The following is a 21,061-nucleotide window of genomic DNA, read 5'->3' on the forward strand; positions in this document are numbered from 1 at the left end:
CTCACGAACCGCGAGATCATAACCTGAGCCAAAGTCGGACACTTAACCAACTGAGCCACCCAGGAGCCCCCATAAAAAAAATTTAAAAAGAAGACGCGAGGACCGCAGCAAGTGTTAATTAGGGTAGGTCTAAAAACTGCAAGAGCATTCCTCACCAATTGTCTAAATATTCAACTGCGAGACAAATCTGAAAGCAACGGGACCCACAGTGACTAGGTTTATTTACAGAAGAGCCAGCTTTCCAAAGCCCCTGCTGAAATGGGTTTATGATCCTCATCATTTTGAACGAGAGATCTTACAGCTCATGCAGGCGCAGGATACTGGAGCTCAGGGAGTCACTACGGTCCGATCTCGCACAAATTAACTTGGGCTTATGTACATAAGCCAGGGATCGTGCAGGAGAAGACCCCCACTTAAATTCTGGCAACTGAAAAAGTCCCAGTCCTGGGCATTTCACCCATCTGTTGTCTGTCCTGGAGCGACTCATTTATCAGTAACTTCTTTGCGTCTTCTCCACCTGTAAAATGGGGTCAGACCAGTCAGGAGGTGGAAAACTTTCTGTCAAGAACCAGGTACAAGATCTTTTAGGGGCCTGCGGTCTCTGTTGCGAGCACTCAGTTCTGCCACTGTAGCTTGAAAGCAGTTATCAGCAATAGAGAAACAAATGAGCGTGTCTGTGTTCCAATAAAACTTTATTTACAAAACAGGCTGCAGGAAGATGAAAACGTTCTGAAGATGGATGGTAGTGATGGTTGCACAACATGAATGCACTTAACACCACTAAGCTGCACGCTGAAAAAAAAATGTTTAAAGTTATAAACGTTATGTATATTTTACGACACCGGAAAAAAGGGTATGAATGCTAAAACAAAAACAGGCCACAGGTTATGGGGCATCTGGCTGTAGTGTGCTGACCCCGGGACTAAATTCTAAGTAATAGAATCTGTGAAGTCCTTATTGGTTCTAAAATCTTATAAGGCACAAATCAGGTGTTTGGCAAGTGCACATTTAAAATAAAAATGCAGGGGCGCCTGGGGGGCTCAGTAGGTTAAGCGTCCAACTTCAGCTCAGGTCACGATCTTGTAGTTTGTGGGTCTGAGCCCCGCCTGGGGCTCTGTGCTAACAGCTCAGAGCCTGGAGCCTGCTTTGGATTCTGTGTGTCCCTCTCACTCTGTCCCTCCCCCACTCACGCTCTTTCTCTCTCTCCCTCTCTCAATAATAAACATAAAAAAATAAAATAAAAATTCAGAGGATACCTCCCCACACAGCCCTCTTTCAAAGGCTCGCTGCCATCAAAGGTCTCAGTGACCTTCTGCCACGTGGGAGGCTACAAAAATGCCATCTTGGGGCACCTGGGTGGCTCAGTCGGTTGAGCGTCCGACTTCAACCAAGTCACGATCTCGCGGTCCGTGAGTTCGAGCCCCGCGTCGGGCTCTGGGCTGATGGCTCAGAGCCTGGAGCCTGTTTCCGATTCTGTGTCTCCCTCTCTCTCTGCCCCTCCCCCCGTTCATGCTCTGTCTCTCTCTGTCCCAAAAATAAATAAACGTTGAAAAAAAAATGTATTAAAAAAATTAAAAAAATAAACATTAAACAAATTTGTAAAAAATGCCATCTTGCCAACATGGTGCCTCCACAGGGCTGGATGTTGAGCAGAGGCTCCCTTATCGCCGTGCTAAGTCCTCTGTTACACAGTGGCCAGAGGCTGAAATTTCTGCCCATCACAAGGCCTCCACAAAAGCGAGTCGAGGGCTCGCTGTAAGAGGAGGCTACAGAACGTTCCTCCGAATCACTCAGTCACCACCTCCAACCTGGCCCAGGGGTGGGGACGGGGGGGCAGCGGGGGAGACAGGTCAGGTTATTGGAAACTGCTATGTGCATGCTGGGACTTCTCGAGGAATTGTAAAAGAGAAGAAAAAGAGAAAACAGACCCACTGATTCTAACGCATCCTTAAATTCGCCAACAGGGAGGACAGTAAATCCTATTTATCTGAAAGAAGGAACATGATCCCGACATACCTGCTTTCGAGGATAGCTTGTTCGACACAGGATGTCTTCTCTTTTAGGGATAGTTCCAAAGACTGTTGACTGATGACCGATAAAAACTTGAGGATCAATTTGGTGCTTTCGGTTTTCCCTGCCCCACTTTCGCCGCTGCAAAACAAAATGCACAAGCTTGGGCTTCTAATTACAAGGAGAAACAACCAACCAACCGACCAAAAAAGAAACGAAACTCAGTTTGACCCACGTCCCTCCAGTTTGTCCACAGAACACCTGTTGGAAGGCGGGCCGGAAAACAGAGGTCGAAATGTCGGTCCCACGAGGCAAGCTGAAAGGCAGGGAAAGCTCTTGGCCACACCGTTTCTGGCACTTGCAAAGGCCTCTGTGGCGTCGGAAGTAAACGGAACCACCCCCACTAAGTTCAGGTAAGAGGCTGGAAGGCGCCTATCCTTCCAGAGAGGCCCTGAAATGAGCAGGGATCTCTGCTTTGGTCACTCGAGCGTCCCCAGCCATCTCCACAGCACCTCTGGTGCTGGTGACAGGCACTTGGTATTAAGTGCTCGTCACACGAACAGGCACACCAGCAACGTCATTCTGGGGAACTGAAAGCAGGCAGATAAATATGCACCAAAATGCAATTATTCATAAATATGATTGAAGGGCACAAGGGTACCCCACAGGTACTCGACCCACAGTGAATCATCGTATCGTCGCTTTCGCAATAGTCCTACGAGGGAGGCAGCGGCTAAGCGTCCGAGCCAGGATGTGACGCCAGGTCTGGGTCCGATCCTGCAGAGATCACGCTTTCGTGACAATTAAGGGCCAGGGAATGCAGCAACACACGGGGAGGGGAGGCCGGTGAGAGAAGTAAACAAGGTTCAAGTTGCACCTTAACGGACCGGCAAACGTGAGTCCCGCGGAGAGGAAAGGGAAAGAGTTGGGCACCAGGGCCAGATGAGCTCGGGAAGACCCACGGAGGGGCAGGATTCTGGTTGGGTCAGCTGCACTGAGATCAGAGGCGGCAGAGAGAGAGAGAGAGAGAGCCCACAGGACTCAGTTTGATGGCTCAGAGCCAACCGCCGGAGACAGGAGACAGACGGCGAAGACTAAGCTCATCGAGGTGGCCTGGAAGGAACACGGCTCTGGAGGTAATGTTCCAGAAGGAGCGCAAGGGCTCTCGGGAGGTCAGCTGTTGCTGGTGGTCACGTCCCGGACAAGCTCAGCCCCGCCGGATATGGACAAGCAGGCATGGAGATCAGGGATTTAAAAGGAGAAACTCAATTTTGTGTAAGGCACCATGTCCGGTACTTTGGGGAGAACAGAAGTAGCCAAAGGCAGGGAACTTATAAGAAAAGTCAACTGAAGGTCTAAGCAACAGAAGAGCAACACCAACAATATGTCAAAGCAGCGCCTTCGTAACTGCTAAGTGGGCGAGATACACGGATGCGCTCCGCGTGGTCCTGAAAAAGCTGCCTTCGTTGAGTGCCACCATCTGGGAAGTCACGCAAGAGGAATTTTGCTGAAATGGGAAATGATTAACCACACGTAATAAAGGAAAGGGAGTGACTCAGAGATGACAACAGCCACATCCGGCTGGGTCCCACAGACCCACGGGGAATCTACACTGGTCTAGGCAACTCTCAGTAACACAGTTCCCTCTGTAAGTGACAGGGTAGATCACGGGCAGGTGCGAGGACTCCAGCCAGAGAGACTTCATGTCGAGCGTGCTAAGGGCTCGTGGGGGGGCTTTGCGTACACACAAGAGACACCAGGCAGAGACCTCCCCCCTGCTGCAGACGGTACCTGGGAATCCACACCTATCTCGGGACAATAAAGCAAAAGCCAAGAAAATCAGAGAAGGCCTGGCGGGCGTGGCTGAATCCCCAGACCCGAAACTGCCCTGCCCGGTGTTATCTGAGTTGCGACAACTTCGGCTGGGTTTTCTGTTACCAACAACCAGAATCTTGCTAGTACGCACATCTTCATGTCACTGGCACCTGTCTAGACCAGGGTCTGGCACACAGAGGGCATTCAGCAGTCAAGCACTGAATGAATGACATAAACTAAGAAAAACTGCAAGAAGAGATTTAAGTAATGCTTGGCATTTGAAAAAATATATATATACATCTATCTAGTTGTTGACTCTATTACACACACACACACACACACACACACACACACAGAACTTAAAAAACCAAGTTCTCTAGTTAAAATGTATGAGACAGAAATGATGTCACGTGTTCCCCAAATGCATTTCTTTGTCCTGCATTCTTTGCCCACCACCTGGGTGCCCTCAGGGTTGACACGTCTCTAAACAAAATGACACGCGGAATAAAGTCAAGTCTCTTACCTTCCCTTGTGGGGCTGCAAAATGAGCAAGAAGTAAAGCGTTCCTGTGTAATGTTCCTGAGATTGGGGGGGCGGGGGGCGCTGTTTGTTACAGCCATTAGCTTACCCTGACAAATAGAACATGTTAAAGATTTGATCACAGAGCAGATACGGTTCAAATTCAAGAGCGAGACTTGGTCGAAGAGAAGAAAACCCAAGACTCTCACTGCCATGAACCAGTCATGGATAGTGATCTATAGCAATCTGCGGTCACATTTTTTCTCACTCTAGCATACTTTTTTCAAGCACCTTCTTTAAGTACATCTTTTTTGGCACAGAATTAAATCTTGAAACAAAATAAAACCCCGACTTGAACGGTGCTCTGTGACCACAGTTCTCAAACTTGGTTGCACATCAGAAACACCTAATACACCTCTAACCTGAACCGCAAGGCGTAGAACTCAACTGTCGGTATTTTTTAAAAATTTCCAGGGGCTGAGCCTGGGTGGCTCAGTCGGTGACGCGCCCGACTCTTGGTTTCAGCTCAGGTCATGATCTCCCGGTCTCGTGGGTTTGAGCCCCGCATCGGGCTCTGCGCTGGCAGCGTGGAGCCGACTTGGGATTCTCTGTCTCCCTCTCTCCCTCCCCCTCTCCCACTTGCACTGTCTCTCTCTCAAAATAAATAAAGTTTAAAAAAAAATTAAAATTAAAAAAAAAATAAAAACTTCCAGAGGATTCTACCATGAGGCCAGGTTTGGGAACTGCTACTCTTGAAAGCAGTTTCACAAAATTCAGAGAGGACCGGAGCAGGAGGGGACAGGTGGGGGCTACCATATACGGAGCCACGGAAGTGTTACCTGAACAAGGCAGAGGGTAAAGGTAACCTGATCACAAGGTGACAGGACTCTCCGCAGGTCATACACCTTTAAGGAACACTCCCCCCCCCCCCCACTTCTCCCTCCTCCTCCTCCCGCCCCTGCCTGTGAGGTGAAAAGTTTATTGAGGGTCAAACCAAGGTAATCTTCGAAGCAATGGAGGAAGAGCATCTCTGCAGGTAATTCCTTCCCTCCTTAAACATCTGCGCACCTGCTACGTGTCAGGCTGCACTCAGGGCTCAGAAAGCACGGATGCGCGAAATGGCACAGTCTGTCTGTGATCTAGCAGCACAAAGATACCGAGCAAGGAGTCACAAGTGTCCCAGAGGACAGGAAAGTTCAGATTTAGGTGGACGGTAAGGGCTCAGTAAAGACCTCTTTTGGGGGAGCAGGAGGGTCGGGCGGCACACTGATAGGGAGACCAAAAAATGAAAACATGCACAGGAGACAAGTGGGTGAAAATTGAAGGGAGAGCGGGGAGGCCCACGGGAGGACCCTGCTCAGTGCCCTGGAGGAAGGAAAAGTAGCCAGCAGGGCCAAAGTCCAGGGGACTGAAGGGAGGACAGTAGGGCCCCACTGAGAGGTCACTGCTGTCCGGTCAAGTAGTTCTTTTAATAGAGGGGCGCCTGGGTGGCTCCGCTGGGTAAGTGTCCGACTCTTGATTTCAGCTCCAGTCGTGATCTCACAGGTTTGTGAGTTCGAGCCTTGTGTCAGGCTCTGGGCTGACGGCAGGGAGCCTGCTTGGGATTCTCTCCCCCGCCCCCTCCTTATTCACTCTTTCTCTAAAGAAACAAACAAACATTAAATAAGGGAGTAGGGTGGTGAGGAAGATCACCAATCATCCCCAATCCAGACATTTTCAAGTTAACCATCATTATTATCTATGCAGCATATAATATACATGCTAAATACGTGTGATAGTGTGATTATTATAATATATATTGGGTCCTCATCCTCCTTTTTGACAGAGCTCCTAACACACTTGGAATTTCCTAAATGATGACAGCAATAAAGATGTCATTTGTTATGTTAATGAGGTGACTTTTGGAAAGCACCCAGGTAACCAAAGACTGGGCGGGGCTGGTTGACAGGAGAGCCAGTAACAGAATTAGAAGGTTGGGACTTTCAATTCCTCCCCCCACCACTGGCCTTCGGGGAGGGGAGAGGGGCAAGAGACTGAATTCAATACCCGTAGTCAGTGATTTAATCATTCATGCCTAGGTGATGAAGCTGGCATAGAAATCCACGAAAATGGGGGTGGGAGATGCTGTTTCGGCAGCTTCCGGATTGGTGAACCCTCGGAGGGAAGCCGATGGCCTTTTCCCCAGATCTCATCCTACCTATCTCTTCCAGCTCTTTCTGAGTCATATCCTTTTATAATAAACCGGTAATCCAGTAAGGAAACTGGTTTCCTGAGTTCTGTGAGCCACTCTAGCAAATTAATCAAACAAAGGAGTGGATCCGTTGGAACCTCCAATCTATAGCCCATCGAATCAGCAGCACAGGTGACAACTCGGAATTGTGACTGGTACCTGAAGTGGGGGGTGGGGAACACGGAGACGGCAGTCTTGGGGGACTGAGCCCTTAACCTGTGGGATGAGACATCATCTCCAGGTAGACCGTCTCAGAACTGAGTTACTGCTAGGTAATGTGGAAAATACGACAGAACACGTATATCACAGCACAGTGATACCCAGAACTAGGTATCCCCTTCCTTCCTTGTGAACCATAATCACAGAACTAGAAAGCCAAACTTAAGAATACAAGCAAAAGTAATACTTCTCCAAAGAAGACATCCAGACGGCCAACCGACACATGAAAAGATGCTCCACATCACTCATCATCAGGGAAATACAAATCAAAACCACCATGAGATACCACCTTACACCTGTCAGAGTGGCTCACATTAACAACTCAGGCAACAACAGATGTTGGCGAGGATGCGGAGAAAGAGGATCTCTTTTGCGTTGTTGGTGGGAATGCAAGCTGGCGCAGCCACTCTGGAAAACAGGATGGAGGTTCCTCAAAAAACTAAAAATAGAACTACCCTACGACCCAGGAATTGCACTACTAGGCATTTATCCAAGGGATACAGGTGTGCTGTTTCGAAGGGGCATACGCACCCCAATGTTTATAGCCGCACTATCGAGAATAGCCAAAGTATGGAAAGAGCCCAAGTGTCTATTGGTGGATGAATGGATAAAGAAAATGTGGTATATATATACAACAGAGTATTACTCGGCAATCAAAAAGAATGAAATCTTGCCATTTGCAACTACGTGGGTGGAACTGGAGGGTATTATGCTAAGCAAAATTAGTTAGAGAAAGACAAAAATCATATCACTTCACTCCTATGAGGACTTTAAGAGACAAAACAGACGGACGTAAGGGAAGGGAAACAAAAATAATATAAAAACAGGGAGGGGGACAAAACAGAAGAGACTCATAAATATGGAGAGCGAACTGAGGGTTGCTGGAGGGGTGGTGGGAGGGGGGGATGGGCTAAACGGGTAAGGGGCATAAGGAATCTACTGAAATCATTGCTTCACTATATACTAACTAATTTGGATGTACATCTTAAGAAATAAAAAATAAAGTTAAATAAAAAAAAAAAATAGAAGCAAAAGTAGAACGCCAAAAAAAAAAAAAAAATCCAAATGAACAGGACTAATTCTAACCTACTGGTTAGCGTCACTGCTTTGTAGTGTGACGGTCTCACTACCTGGGTGCGGAGCCTGGTGTCTTTCTTCCACCATGGGCGGCGTGGTGACTCGTTTCTTCCACCTTGTTCCTTTCTTCTGGCTGCCGTACAACAGTGACTCGTACAGCAATTACAATGTTATTCTACCTCCACGAAAAGCAAACACATCGCTTACACATCCAGTCCTACATTTTTCTCATCAGCCCATGGCAATTACGGTCCTAACCCTTGGTGCCAACATGACTGCTGACACAAGCATGGGCTTCAGAGAACACGTGTTCTCCCAGAACCAACATGAGCTTAGCCTGCTGAAAGCGAAACAAAAAACTATGAAAACAACAACAAAAAAAAAAAAAAAAAAAAAAAGAAAGAAAGAAAAGAAAAATAACCCCAATCACTGATATGGGGGCCTCACAGGCCATATTAAAAGCTTTGAGAAGTTTTCATAGGCAGAATCAAAGTCACAAGACAGTTTTTTGAGCAGGAGGCGGTCATGACCAAGTTCATGGTTTTGAAGAATCGCTCTGTGCAGAGTATGGAGTGTGGTGAATGCATGGAGGGAGGCCAGAGAGGACACAGGGAGACAGACGTGAGGACAGAAGGGGAGCTAAGAGAGGGGGCGGCGGAGACGAAAAGTGAGCGGCCCTGGGAAAGATGGTGGGGGGTGGGGGTAGAACAACATGGACAGCCCCGGTCAGGAGGGTGGTAAGGGACAGCGACATGCAGGGAAGGACTCCTGAGAGCCCGGGGAGCTTGCCAGGGGGATGATCCTAGTGCTGCCACACAGGCCTGCACAGCTGGCAAAACCCAGGAAGCAGTCTCCGTGAGATCGGGGTGCTTTACTGTGTACGATTTTACCTTAATGGGGGGGCGGGAGGGGGCATGTGGAGGAGAAGAACTTCTAGTTCCAAGAAGGACTTCTTGACCTCAGGCTTGTGACCCTGTGACCCGGTGGCATGGAGTCCACCTGCTGAGCATGAGAACAGGAGAGGAGGGACACATGTCTGGGAGAAGCTTCGGATGAATGTAGGACGTGCTCTGAGATGCCCATGAGCCATCTCTGTGATGGGACCTCAGAGGCACTTGGACATACATCTGGAACTCAGAGGAGACACTTGCGGGGGAGGGTGGAGGGGTCTGAGACCAGGGAGTCCTGCACACCCGGAGACCGAAAGGTTGACGGAAGAGGAGCTGGTGGAGAATGACTGGGGAGCCCCAGGGAACAAGGAAGCGACCCACAATGATGGCGCACCATGGAAGGAGTGGGGGAGGTGTGTGGCCTAAGGGCGATATGGAACCAAAGGTGAATATATTTTTTTAAAGGATGGAACATACTAGAAATGCCAAGGATCCAGTAGAAAAGGAGAAATCAGAGAATCAGGGGCAGGGAGGCCCAAAGACAGAGAGCAAAGCCCGCAAGAAAGCAGAGAGGAGGGATTCTGAACCCACATGAAGGAAAGGGCCCCTTGATGTGAACAAGGCCCTTTACCCACCCACACAGGCTAGTCTCCCAGATACCTGCCCTGGTGCCCACAAACTATGGCCCCAGTTCCGCTCTGCTGCCTGTTTTTATAAATAAAGTTTTATTGGAACACAGACCAGCTCGTGAGTGTTCTCGTCCTCAAAGGGCAGAGTCGAGTAGTTGTAACAAGACCGACTCACGACGCTTGAAGTATATACTCCTGGCTCCTCGTAGAACACTTTGTGGACACCTGGCAAACATTCTCAGTCCTGTGTGAATCAAATTCTTAATTCACACGATGCTCTCGAGATCCTTGCTTGCCAGAGGTCTCAGGCAAGTGTCCACCTACATGGGATTCAGCGCACGGGTCTCCGCAAGCAGGACAAAGCCCTGAACACGTGTCCTGCACCAGCAAGGAGGAGTCCGTTCTAAAATGACACGGGGAGACTGGAGCTCAATCCTGGGTCTACTGCTCACAGCTGAGGCCTCTGGAAAGTCACTTAACAGCACAGAGCCTCAGTGTCCCCACGGAAAGCCTCTTGGGCTTGTCTGGGGATGACGCACACACGTGTCTTTCAATTCCCTTTCCTTGCCTTTCCAACCCCAGCCCTTCGTGTCCCTCAGCAAACCCCACAGCCTCATGGGCTACTTTCCACTTCCTAACTACCCTTGTTGGTCCAAACGTCGATGCTTTTACAAGCGCTTCTGTGCCCTTCCTTTCCTTCATGCCGGCCATATTCCCACACATTCTCTGACTCATAACCATACACCCTTTTCTCCATGAAGTACTGACCGAGTTCCTTCCTGAGGACCTACCACCTCCTCTCTGAGCGACCATGGACACATTTCTAGTATAGCTTTTGGTAGTCCATACTGAAATTGCTTAGTTCTATCAGTTTCTTCCCATCAGAGGAGAAGTTCCTGAAGGCAACGATTGGATTTTATTTCATTTTTTCTTAATCCCCAAATTCTAGCACAGCAACCTGCCATATTACATGAGCACGAGGCATGCATGCCTCATGCCTAATTCAGGTTGGTGCCTTTTAAGAAAATATTTTAATGTTATTTTTTTTGAGAGAGAGAGAGCGTGCGCACAAGCATGCACAGGGGAAGGGGCCAAAGAGAGAGAGGGAGACACAGAATCTGAAGCTGACTCCAGGCTCTGAGCCATCAGCACAGAGCCCGACGCAGGGCTTGAACTCAGGGACCATGAGATCATGACCTGAGCAGAAGTCAGACACTTAACCGACTGAGCCACCCAGGTGCCCCAACTTGGTGCCCTTCTAATCCAGGACACAAGTTTTGTTCACTGTTCCAACCCCATCATTTCTAAGTACATCACTAGAAACAGAAAAAGATGGAACACTTAATTATCATTCCAGAATGGAAAAGAAATCGCTCCAGTTTTGGAACACCAAACACGCAAAGCAAGCAAAGGTCCTAAACCCAGCCACTCTGGACACCCCGGTTGAATGCTGGCCCTCTTACCAGACACTCGGACAGTGAGTTTCATGGATGAATCAGGCACAGGCCTGACTTACATGACACACCTGAAAAGGTCACGTATCCTGATAGGCCCTGAGAAACTAAACCCTGCCTGTCCAATCAAGGTGTGAGAAACTGAGGTCAACGTAGAATGTACCAGATCAAACAAAATCAAATGCTGATCTTGCCAGCTAGATGAAAAAAACAGAAAAATTCTCAAGTTTCAAACATAGATTGATATTTTAAAAACTATAATAGCACAAGCATTTGCTTAAATGTGCACAAAAAGGCAAAAATTAGAGCTTAGGAGAGGTAACAACCTTCTAAGTAAGACCAACATGAGAGGCTTGGGCTAGAAGCCTGGAGACTCAGCATGCCACCAAAGAGATGGGGACCCTGGCCAAGGGACCCAGGCTCGTGAAATGAGGGAATAAATGATGTCTGAAGTCCTAATTCCAAACAGGCCTACTTTCTGATTTTAAGGTATCGCATGAGAAAAGGTTTTCAAAGTAGTAAAACACATTGTATCCACCAGGGGGCAGATCACGCCTGAGGAAATCTACACAGGGCTACATACAGTAACCTGAAATTTGTATTTTTATACTCAATTTTCTGTAAATTCCCACAGCCCCCATCCCCGTTAAAAAAAAAACAAACAACTGGAGAGATTAAACAAGACACATTTTAATGAGAACTCTATTCTTAAAGACTCCATTTCCTGAGTTAATTTAGATAAATACAGTTACTCCATTCACATCAGTATTTCACAATGAGAGCTTTCTAGCCGGGATCCACTCACCCTCTACCTCCCCCCTTATTTTAAATACCACAGTCTTGGGCGTGAAAATGCCAACCACTTTCCGTTTTATTACACACACACACACGCACACACGCACACACGCACAATGATCTCATTTGATTTTTCACTTTCTTCCTAAGCTGCTCTGTCGAGCAAGTAAGCGACAGACAAGGGATCCTCTCATTTCTTCCCAATGAAAGTGGGTAACACAGGCCATCATCAGTGGCAAATAGTTAGGTACCTGAGTATGGAAAACCATTCAATCTTCTTAAAATACATGTTGTCTTCCTTTCTGTTCATCTTATTAAATTATTTTCCGCAGGCTGAAATGGTGATCTTAAAGTCTAAGTTCTGAGCCTTGCTGAAGTCATCTGGAAGAGGCTTCAAACAATGTGCTTGCAGTCACAGGGCAAGTTCCTTTACTGGCAATGGGACCCTTGAAAGCCCCCCTCCCTTTTTAAAAAAATACATTGAATAGTGTCATTCCTTTTTTTAAAAAAAAATTTTTTTTAACATTTTATTTATTTTTGAGACAGGGAAAGACAGAGCATGAACAGGGGAGGATCAGAGAGAGGGTGACACAGAATCTGAAACAGGCTCCAGGCTCTGAGCTGTCAGCACAGAGCCCGACGCGGGGCTCGAACCCACGGACCGCGAGATCGTGACCTGAGCTGAAGTCAGCCGCTTAACAGACTGAGCCACCCAGGCACCCCGAATAGCGTCATTTCGATTAGCCTCAAGTCATAACGATTCATATTTGCTCCCCTAACTAAATGGGTAGCCCCTCTATCCAAGTTACTTGCACCGCCCAGGACGTGAGCACCATAAAAGTGATAAAGCCAAGACAGTGTATCTGCCCGGATGCTTCCCTCCCCCACAAGAGGCAGAGAGTGAGGTCGAACGAGGAAGAGGAAGGCAACGTTCTGCTGTTCTAGTGGTATAAATTCTGACCTGTTACAAAAAGCAAGGGCCCGTGCACAAGGCCAACGGGTGAAAACGGTCAGAAGAATACAATCCCTCAAGCAGTTTTCTGCGTGTGGCGCCCGCAAATACCACAGAACAGCCACACGCACCAAAGGGCCGTCGGAAGGTTTCCGTGAGTTGATGCCTGAAAAGTTCCTGCCCGGCGTCCACCTCACAGCCCGCCTTCAAACCCCGTGAGCACATTCATCCCCAAACACATACCGCGCGGGACACTGTGTCTCCCAAACGTCCTCGGCTGGGGGCCCCCCGGTTCCCTTCCCCGTGCCCCTACGCTCCCCCTTTCCTCCCTAGAGGAGCAAGGTCGGCTTCCCTGACAGGTGAGCCGGGGGCGGGGGGAGAGGGGGGAGGGCTGGTCAGGGAACTGGCTTCCCGCAGTGATCGTGATCGTGGCCACCGCTGACCTGCCCTGTATCCGGATCAGGGGGTTCCGTCTAATCTGGGGCTGCGGTGTTAGCCAACCCCACTGGCTGCAAGTCTAAAGTTAACATATGGCTCCCCATCGGTCTCACTCCCATGGAATCAGAAATCCGGAGGGGGAACGGAGGGTCTCATTGAACATCTCCTCCAAATCCAAACGGCCTTGTCCTTCCCGCTTGAAATAACAGACTTCTTTAGCCACAAGTTGGGACTAGAAAGTCACCAAAAACAGAAGCCACTGTCTTTCACACCAGCCGTTTTGGTACACCACAGGTTCTCAGTGACGGCCGTGCCCCGTGAATGCAGCCCTGGAAGCAGGAAAGAATCCAGGCTTCGGTAACTGCACGGAAACCTCACTGGCAGGGAGGCTCAGCACATCTGCTGCGAATATCGTCCCGGGGTCTTATAAGGAATAGAAAGATCCAATTGGATGTCCCTAGAGTTTAAGTGATGAGGCCAATCTGAATTATTAAAAATTAAGAAATACCTGTCTTAATGTTTATTTTTGAGAGAGAGAGAGAGAGAGAGAGAGAGCGAGCACACACGCAGGGGAGGGTCAGAGAGAGAGACGGAGACACAGAATCCGAAACAGGCTCCAGGCTCCGAGCTCTCAGCACAGAGCCCGACTCGGGGCTCGAACCCATGGACCGCGAGATCGTGACCTGAGCTGAAGTCAGACGCTTAACCAACTGAGCCACCCAGGCGCCCCAAGAAATATGTTTAAGGAAATGTACTCTATTGCTTTTCGAGACAGTTCCTAGTGATCGGTTGTGACAGTGGGTCTTTTGGTAGTTTAAGAAATGAGTACAACTTGGCTGAAACAGAGATGTCCAGACCCTATTCCGTTGCTACAAAAAGGGAAATAAACATGTCCTTCCATCATTCCCTCAGCACACACACGGCAAGCGCCTTTTCTGTCGCGAATTCAAAGGTACACGTCAGGAACACCCAGTGCAAAATCATTAAAGTTCTTCAGTTTGGGCAATGCTGTGCAACCTTATCAAATCAGACAAAGAAAGACCTCTTGCTCAAATACACATTCTCACTCTAGTATACCTGTCACTTTTTAAATTTGAAAGAATTACGCGTTTTCTTAAATGTATAAAAGGACCATGCCACAATGGAATAAACCAAAGAATTAAGGCAAGTAGTGAAAAAAAAAAAAAAAAAAAAAAGAACGAAAAAGAAAAAGAAGGGAGTAATTCTTCTGAGGCCCAGAGTGAACAACTTTGGTACGTCTTGCTTTTTTTTTTCTAAGCGAGCTTGGGTCTTTTGAAGGCCGTAGGGATCAAGCCACTCAAAAGAGAAAACTCCACCGGAGAAACTGGGGCACCTAGTAGACCTGTTTCTCGTGAACGTTCTGAGCAGGTTTCGTGCTCCGGGGGCCGGCGGAGGCACCAGCTCTCCGGGGGGTCCCCTTTCCGTCCCTCCGCCACCGGCCTCACGGGGGACGGGTTACCTGATGAGGACACACTGGTTGTCGTGACGCTTCCACAGGCAGCGGTAGCACTCGTTGGCGATGGCGAAGACGTGGGGGGGCAGCTCCCCCAGGTGGCATTTGCTGTAGCGCTCCATGGTGGCACGCTCATACAGGCCAGCAATGGTCTTGTAGGGGTTCACGGAGGCAATGATGGAGCCGATGTAGGTCTGCAAGCACACGGGAGGGGGAGACAGAGGAACGCCAGGTTATACGGGGCGCTGGAGGGCCGGGGGGTGCGCGCTGGGGCAGAGACAGAAGAGTCTGGATGCGGCTCCGTGCTGGTCCACACTCAGAAGGGGAGGGCGGCCACAACTCCCCAAAGCCACCCGTCCTGGGCTTTCCCGGAAGCCACCTGAGGGTCCGTGAAGGGGAAAGACGGGGTTCCCCTCTGCACACGTTTCCTAGATGCCTCTGGGATAAAACCTTGGCATCCTGTACAGACAAAGGGAGCCATTTCAAAGAGGACTCACAGTGAAAGGCAAACCGGAGGCCCAAATCCCTGCTCCCCTGTCCCAGGCACAGAGCACTGTCCACTCCCATCTTCTTTCCGGTTGGGCGTCTATCAGGAAACAGCGGGGTTAAAGAACTAGAGAGACGCCGAGGGGCTGGGGGAGAGGGGAATGGAGAGTTACTGTTTAATGGGCGCAGAGTTTCTGTTTGAGGTAGTAAGAAGATTCTAGAGACAGACAGTGGTTATAGTCACACAGCATTACAAATGCATTTAAAGTACTGAATTGTTCACTTAAAAACAGTCGACATGGGGGTGCCTGGGTGGCTCAGTCGGTTAAGCGTCCGACTTTGGCTCAGGTCACGGTCTCACGGTTCGTGGGTTCAAGCCCCGCATCGGGCTCTGTGCTGACAGCTCGGAGCCTGGAGCCTGCTTCGGATTCTGTGTCTCCCTCTCTCTCTGCCCCTCCCCTGTTTGCGCTCTGTCTCTCTCTCAAAAATAAACATTAAAAAAAATTTTTTTTTAAAAAGACTTTTTTTAAAAGTCAAAATGGTAAATTGTATGTCATGCATATCTAACCATACCTTTTTAAAATGTTTATTTAGAGAGAGAGCATACGCATGCATGAGTTGGGGGTGCAGAGAGAGAGGGAGAGAGAGAATCCCAAGCAGGCTTCGTGCTATCAGCACAGAGCCCGACGCGGAGCTCGATCACACGAACCGCGAGACCACATCCTGGGCCAAAATCAAGGGTGGGTCACTTAACTGACCGAGCCACCCAGGGACCCCTTAACCATAACTTATAAAAACCAAGACCGTTTTGAAAATACTGGTGCTGAATAAGTGATCTGGGACTTACATGCCAGACAACCTTAACCCTTCTGGAACAAAACCCGAGCTAGAAATGAATCAAGCTCTTCACAGCAGCAAAGCCGAGGCCACGCTCATTAAAATGTGAGGCCTGCTGCCTCCTTCACGTGCACAAAACCGTCCACTTGTACTCCCACCAGAAACGCTAACGGAGTGGGGTTATCGGGCTTCGCGGCACAGAAACGGCTGAAGCAGCAGACAGAGGGGTAGAAGCAGACCCCAGTCACCACCACTACCTTTTACGGAGCACGGGCCCTGTGCCAAGTGCTTCGTGGAGCCTTCGGGGCTGCACGGGAGCCTCCAAAATTCCTGCGGTGAAGCCTTGACCCCTAATACCTCCAAAGGGGACCGCACTTGGAGCGAAGGCCTCTAAAGAGATGATGAAACTGAAACGAAGCTGTTAGGGCAGGTCCTATCCAACGGGACTGGCATCCTTTCAGGAGGAAAGGTACATGCTCAAAGAAACACCAGATGTGTGTGCACAGACAAAGACCATGTGAGGACACAGAAGGCAGCTGTCTGCAAGCCGAGGAAGGAGCCCTCGGGAGAAGCCAACCCTGCCAACACCTTGACCTAGGACCTCCAGCCCCCAGAACAGTGAGAAGATCAGTGTCGGTTTAAGCCGCCCCCTCAGTGATACTTTGTTGGGACCTCCGGAGCCGACCACCACACGGGGCCCCTGTAACACTCACCAGAGCCTAAAGAGCTCCACAGCATTACTACTCCCATTTTTCAGATGCGGAAACTGAGGCACGGGGAAACAATGGCACGTTCGCCTATGCAGTCAGTACGCGGTAGAAAGCAAACCAATTTGCAGAAACGTCTTATATCCCTTGGCAGGGCACGGCAGTGCAGCAAGGAAAGGAAAAGCAAGCGACACTAGACAGAAGGTGCGACCCTCCGGAGAGCGTCTGTACCACACGCGACGCTGCAGCATTTAGCCATCATCCACTTTCAGAGCGCCTGCCACGAGCACGCAGCACGGTATCATATGCTCCGCGGAACTGTTTCCAAACGTAAGGAGGTTTCCAATTATGTTTTGGAAACATTCTGAACCAAAAAAGGTTAAAAAACATAAAAGAATTATTACCGTATGACCAACTCCTAGATATAGAACCCAAAGAGTTAAAAACAGGCCCTCCGACAAATAACAGCATTTTTCGCACTTACCTAACAGTGGAAACCACCCGAGTGCCAACCATCAGAGGGGCCGGTACACGAGAGAAGGTACGTCCATACAACGGACTATTATTCAGCCACACAAAGGAATAAAGTACTGACACGTGTTACAATGGAGAACATCGCAAATGCCACACTAAGTTAAAGAAGTCAGACCTGAAAGTTCACGTATCCAGAAGAACAATGGGGAACACGGAAAACATGACACCAAGTTGGAGAAGTCAGACCTGAAAGTTCACGTATCCAGAAGAGGTAAATCCATGAAGACAGACGATTGGTGGTAGTTACTATGGGCAGGGGGAGGAGGCCAGAAGTAGGGGGTGGCCGCTTAGTGGGTCTAGGGTTCCGTTCAGGGTGATGAAAATATTTTAGAACTAGACAGGGAGGCTGGCTGCACAAGAACTGTGGGTGTACGAAATACCACTGAATCGTATACTCTAAAGTGGTTCCTCTTCAGTTATGACAATTTCACCTCAATTAACAGAAGAAGACATAGCACGTTAATGGGTAAATGTTCAGGTCTTTGGAAACCTCAGCTCTCTAGAAAGCCCATCTTCCCTTGCCAGAGCACTGTGGGCAAGATTTGGCCATACAGATAGGACTGCTTTCTCCTCTGGGGAAGCAAAGTCTCATAAACATATATTTTATGCTTATTTTGAGAGACAGCGTGTGAGCATGCAAGCACGGGGTGGGGGGGGGGGGAGAGGAGAGAGAGAGAGAGAGACAGAAAGAGACAGAGAGAGAGAGAATACCAAGCAGGCTCTGAACTATCAGTACAGAGCCCGACTCGGGGCTCGAACTCACAAACAGTGAGATCATGACCTGAGCCAAAACCAAGAGACAGTCAACTGAGTGAGCCACCCGGGTGCCCAAGCCTCCTACTTCTAAAGGACAACAGAGAACGACTTGGTTCTCTGGAGGATGCCATATGTCTTCCGTCAATGCTCTGACCACAGGCGCTGGTGCCTTCCTTCATGTCAACTGTTTGCAGAGGTAAAGCGGGCAGGCAGACGGTGTGGAGGCTCTGGGTGTCTTAGCCCCTTCCACTACGTTGTCTAAAATGTCAGAGCTGTTTCTACCTTTTGGTAGCAGAATGATTATTTTTAAGCATATTTCTTAAAGTTCGTTTATTTTTAAGTACTTTCTACACCCAATGTGGGGCTCAAACTCATGACCCCCAGATCAAGAGTCACATGCTCTTCCGACTGAGCCAGCCAGGTGCCCTGACTACTCTGCATCTGGAAATCTCAAAACTGTTCATTTTTCTGTGAGATACGTTCTTACTTTTTTCCTCCGTTGGCAGAAATCAAGACACTAAAGGCTTCCCTCTTAAAACAGCTCAGCAGGCACACACTGCAATACTCTTTCTCAGTTACAAGTAAAATATAAAAGCCACACAGTATCAAACTGCACATTAAATTAATATTAGGATATTAACCAGTTAACAACACACTTTTTAAAGAATGATCCGGGGGCGCCTGGGTGGCTCAGTTGGTTAAGCGGCCGACTTCGGCTCAGGTCGTGATCTCACGGTCCGTGAGTTCGAGCCCCACGTCGGGCTCTGTGCTGACAGCTCGGAGCCTGGAGCCTGTCTCAGATTCTGTGTCTCCCTCTCTCTGCCCCTTCCCCGTTCATGCCCTGTCTCTCTCTGTCTCAAAATCAATAAACGTTTAAAAAAAAAAAAAAAAAGAATGATACGCCCTGGGGCGCCTGACTGTTACTCTTGAGCTCAGGATTCTGAGTTCAAGCCCCATGGTGGGTGTAGAGCCTACTTAAAAAGAAAAATAACACAAAAACAAATTGAAAAATGATATGCCCAGCCCACGTCTTGAAAATTTTGCACACCCTGCTCGTGTTTGAACAATTGTTAGACAATTTTAAGGGGAGTCTTTTCTTTTTACGTTTATTTACTTTGAGAGAGCAGGGTGGGGGAGAAGAGAGAAAGGGGAGAGAGAGAATCCCTCGGTCAGCACAGAGCCTGACGCAGGGCTCGAACTCACGAACTATGTGTGAGATCTTGACCTGAGCCGAAATCAACAGTCGGAGGCTCAACTGACTGAGCTGCCCAGGGATCCCTCCACGAGCCTTTCTTTAAGAAAGTATCGATTTACTCATTCAGGGTATCATAACCTTTTTACAAACGCTTTACTTTGAAAGTGATTCTCTTGGTCACAATCTCGTAGGCCCGCTGTCCCCTCCTGGTTGGGCCACCCCAATGGTCATGCAGTATCACTTAAGAGATCACTCATCCCGGAAGTGTGGATGACACAGTTTTTGTACGGGGGCAGGGAATCCAAGGGCATTAGAAGCTTGTTAGCGCAGATCAAGTTGGAACATTCCAAATGGTCTTAGGCCTGCTTTTACGTAACTCGCATTGCAGTCTGTAAAGTGTTTCAGAACAGTGTGGTTGGTAGCTAGGACATCCCCATCCCCCAACCCGCAGCGATTCTAGAGGGGAAGGGAAGCCAGGCACTCTGAACAAGCATTTGTGCAACAGAAAAGCGATCTGCAGAACTGGCAAATACTCCATCGGTGGTCACGCACGGCGGACCCACTAATGCATCATGACATCCTCCCCACCGAGCACAATCACTGCCACACAGCTGGAGCACACTTTTCCCGAAACAATATTGATCTCCGTGTCTGATTTTCACAGCAAGATGCGGAAACACGTCCCTCGTCTTTTAATCTAGTGAACTGCCATCGAGAAAACTGGTCCTGGGGCACCTGGGTGGCTCGGCTGGTTAAGTGTCCAATTCTTGGTTTCAGCTCGGGTCATGATCTCACGGTTCGTGGGTTCGAGCCTCGCATTGGGTTCCACGCTGGCAGCGTGGAGCCTGCTTGGGATTCTCTCTCTCTCTCTCTCTCTCTCTCTCTCTCTCTCTCTCTCTCTCCTCCCACCTCGCCCACTGCTTGCTCACTTTCTCAAAATAAATAAGTAAACTTTATTTAAAAAAAGAAAGAAGAAGAAAATGTGGTTCTTTATTACACATTCTTGAGAAATTAGAAGTTCCACATAAATATTACAAAAAATAGACTTTCATCCCTTTACACAAGAATGCCTGATTTTTCCCATGTTGATGGAATACTTCTGGAAGCCTATATAGCACGTGCCTTTGTGTTCCCAAGCCCAGGTAAGTGAACCTAATTTACTCTTTTAAGGATTTTTGGCTTTTTTCCGTCTCTCAGCCTATGAAAACGATGCCCGCACCAAATGAGGCAGACACAGTCTTACGTGCACTAACCCCGCCCCGGATCGGAGCTCCCGACTACTTTTCCCACTGCGGCCTCTCGACCTTGCCACGCGCCCCACGTAGCACCAGTTGAGGGTGGCCCCAAATCTCAAGGGCGTCTCCTTCCGAAACTGCTGTTCCTCCGGTTCCTCCACGAGAGGAGCGGCTGAAGGTGCTAGGAGGGTCTGCGCTCTTTGCAGACAGATCGTTTTGCTGTACAGGCGATGGAAGCCACCAAGCCAGGCTTTTATTTTACTCTGCATGGCACACACCACACACTGCGGGAAATGAGACACACATTCAAAACGATGTGCATTTCGACCGCTGAAACCTTTCACCATCCAAGTAAGTGAGGAGCCCCTTGGCAGCTACGTGTCCTTAACTATGTGACAATGCTTCACACCCCATGCACACATCTGTATCATTAAACCAGATGAAGGGTTGAATTCCTCTGTCCCCACAATGTTCAGGACCCTTCTTGATGGGCGCAGAGAGAGCACTTAAGGCTAAAATTGCTGCATCCGATTTCAAAAGATCAAGCATCTGTTGGCATATGGCTATATTCCAACAGGACTCTAAGAAGGCAGGCACTCCTGTTGGGCCCCTTCCACTTTGTGGTTGAGGCTTCCAGCATATAAAACACATAATCTACGAGGAAGGGGAGGGGAGGGGAGGAGAGGGGAGGGGAGGGGAGGGGAGGAGAGGGGAAGGGAGGGGAGGGGAGGGGAAGGGAGAAAGAAAGAAAGAAAGAAAGAAAGAAAGAAAGAAAGAAAGAAAGAAAGAAAGAAAGAAAGAAAGAAAGA

The 21,061-nt window shown here is 48.8% G+C and overlaps 1 protein-coding gene across 5 annotated transcripts in view; it reads right to left on the bottom strand.

Annotated features, from left to right (window-relative positions):
* The window catches only part of MYO10 (myosin X), a 232,429-nt gene that overhangs the window by 103,306 nt on the left and 108,062 nt on the right, over positions 1 to 21,061 (bottom strand). For all 5 annotated transcript variants that reach the window (XM_040494312.1, XM_040494321.1, XM_040494301.1 and 2 more), the window contains 2 exons: positions 14,509 to 14,696; positions 2,017 to 2,151 (listed from right to left, as the gene is read on the bottom strand). In XM_040494312.1, coding sequence (XP_040350246.1) covers positions 2,017 to 2,151; positions 14,509 to 14,696 — 323 coding nt within the window. The remainder of the gene's footprint in view (positions 1 to 2,016; positions 2,152 to 14,508; positions 14,697 to 21,061) is intronic.

The sequence above is a fragment of the Herpailurus yagouaroundi genome, unplaced genomic scaffold (assembly GCF_014898765.1).
Source record: "Herpailurus yagouaroundi ecotype Mexico unplaced genomic scaffold, PumYag 29, whole genome shotgun sequence".
Lineage (NCBI taxonomy): Eukaryota > Metazoa > Chordata > Mammalia > Carnivora > Felidae > Herpailurus > Herpailurus yagouaroundi.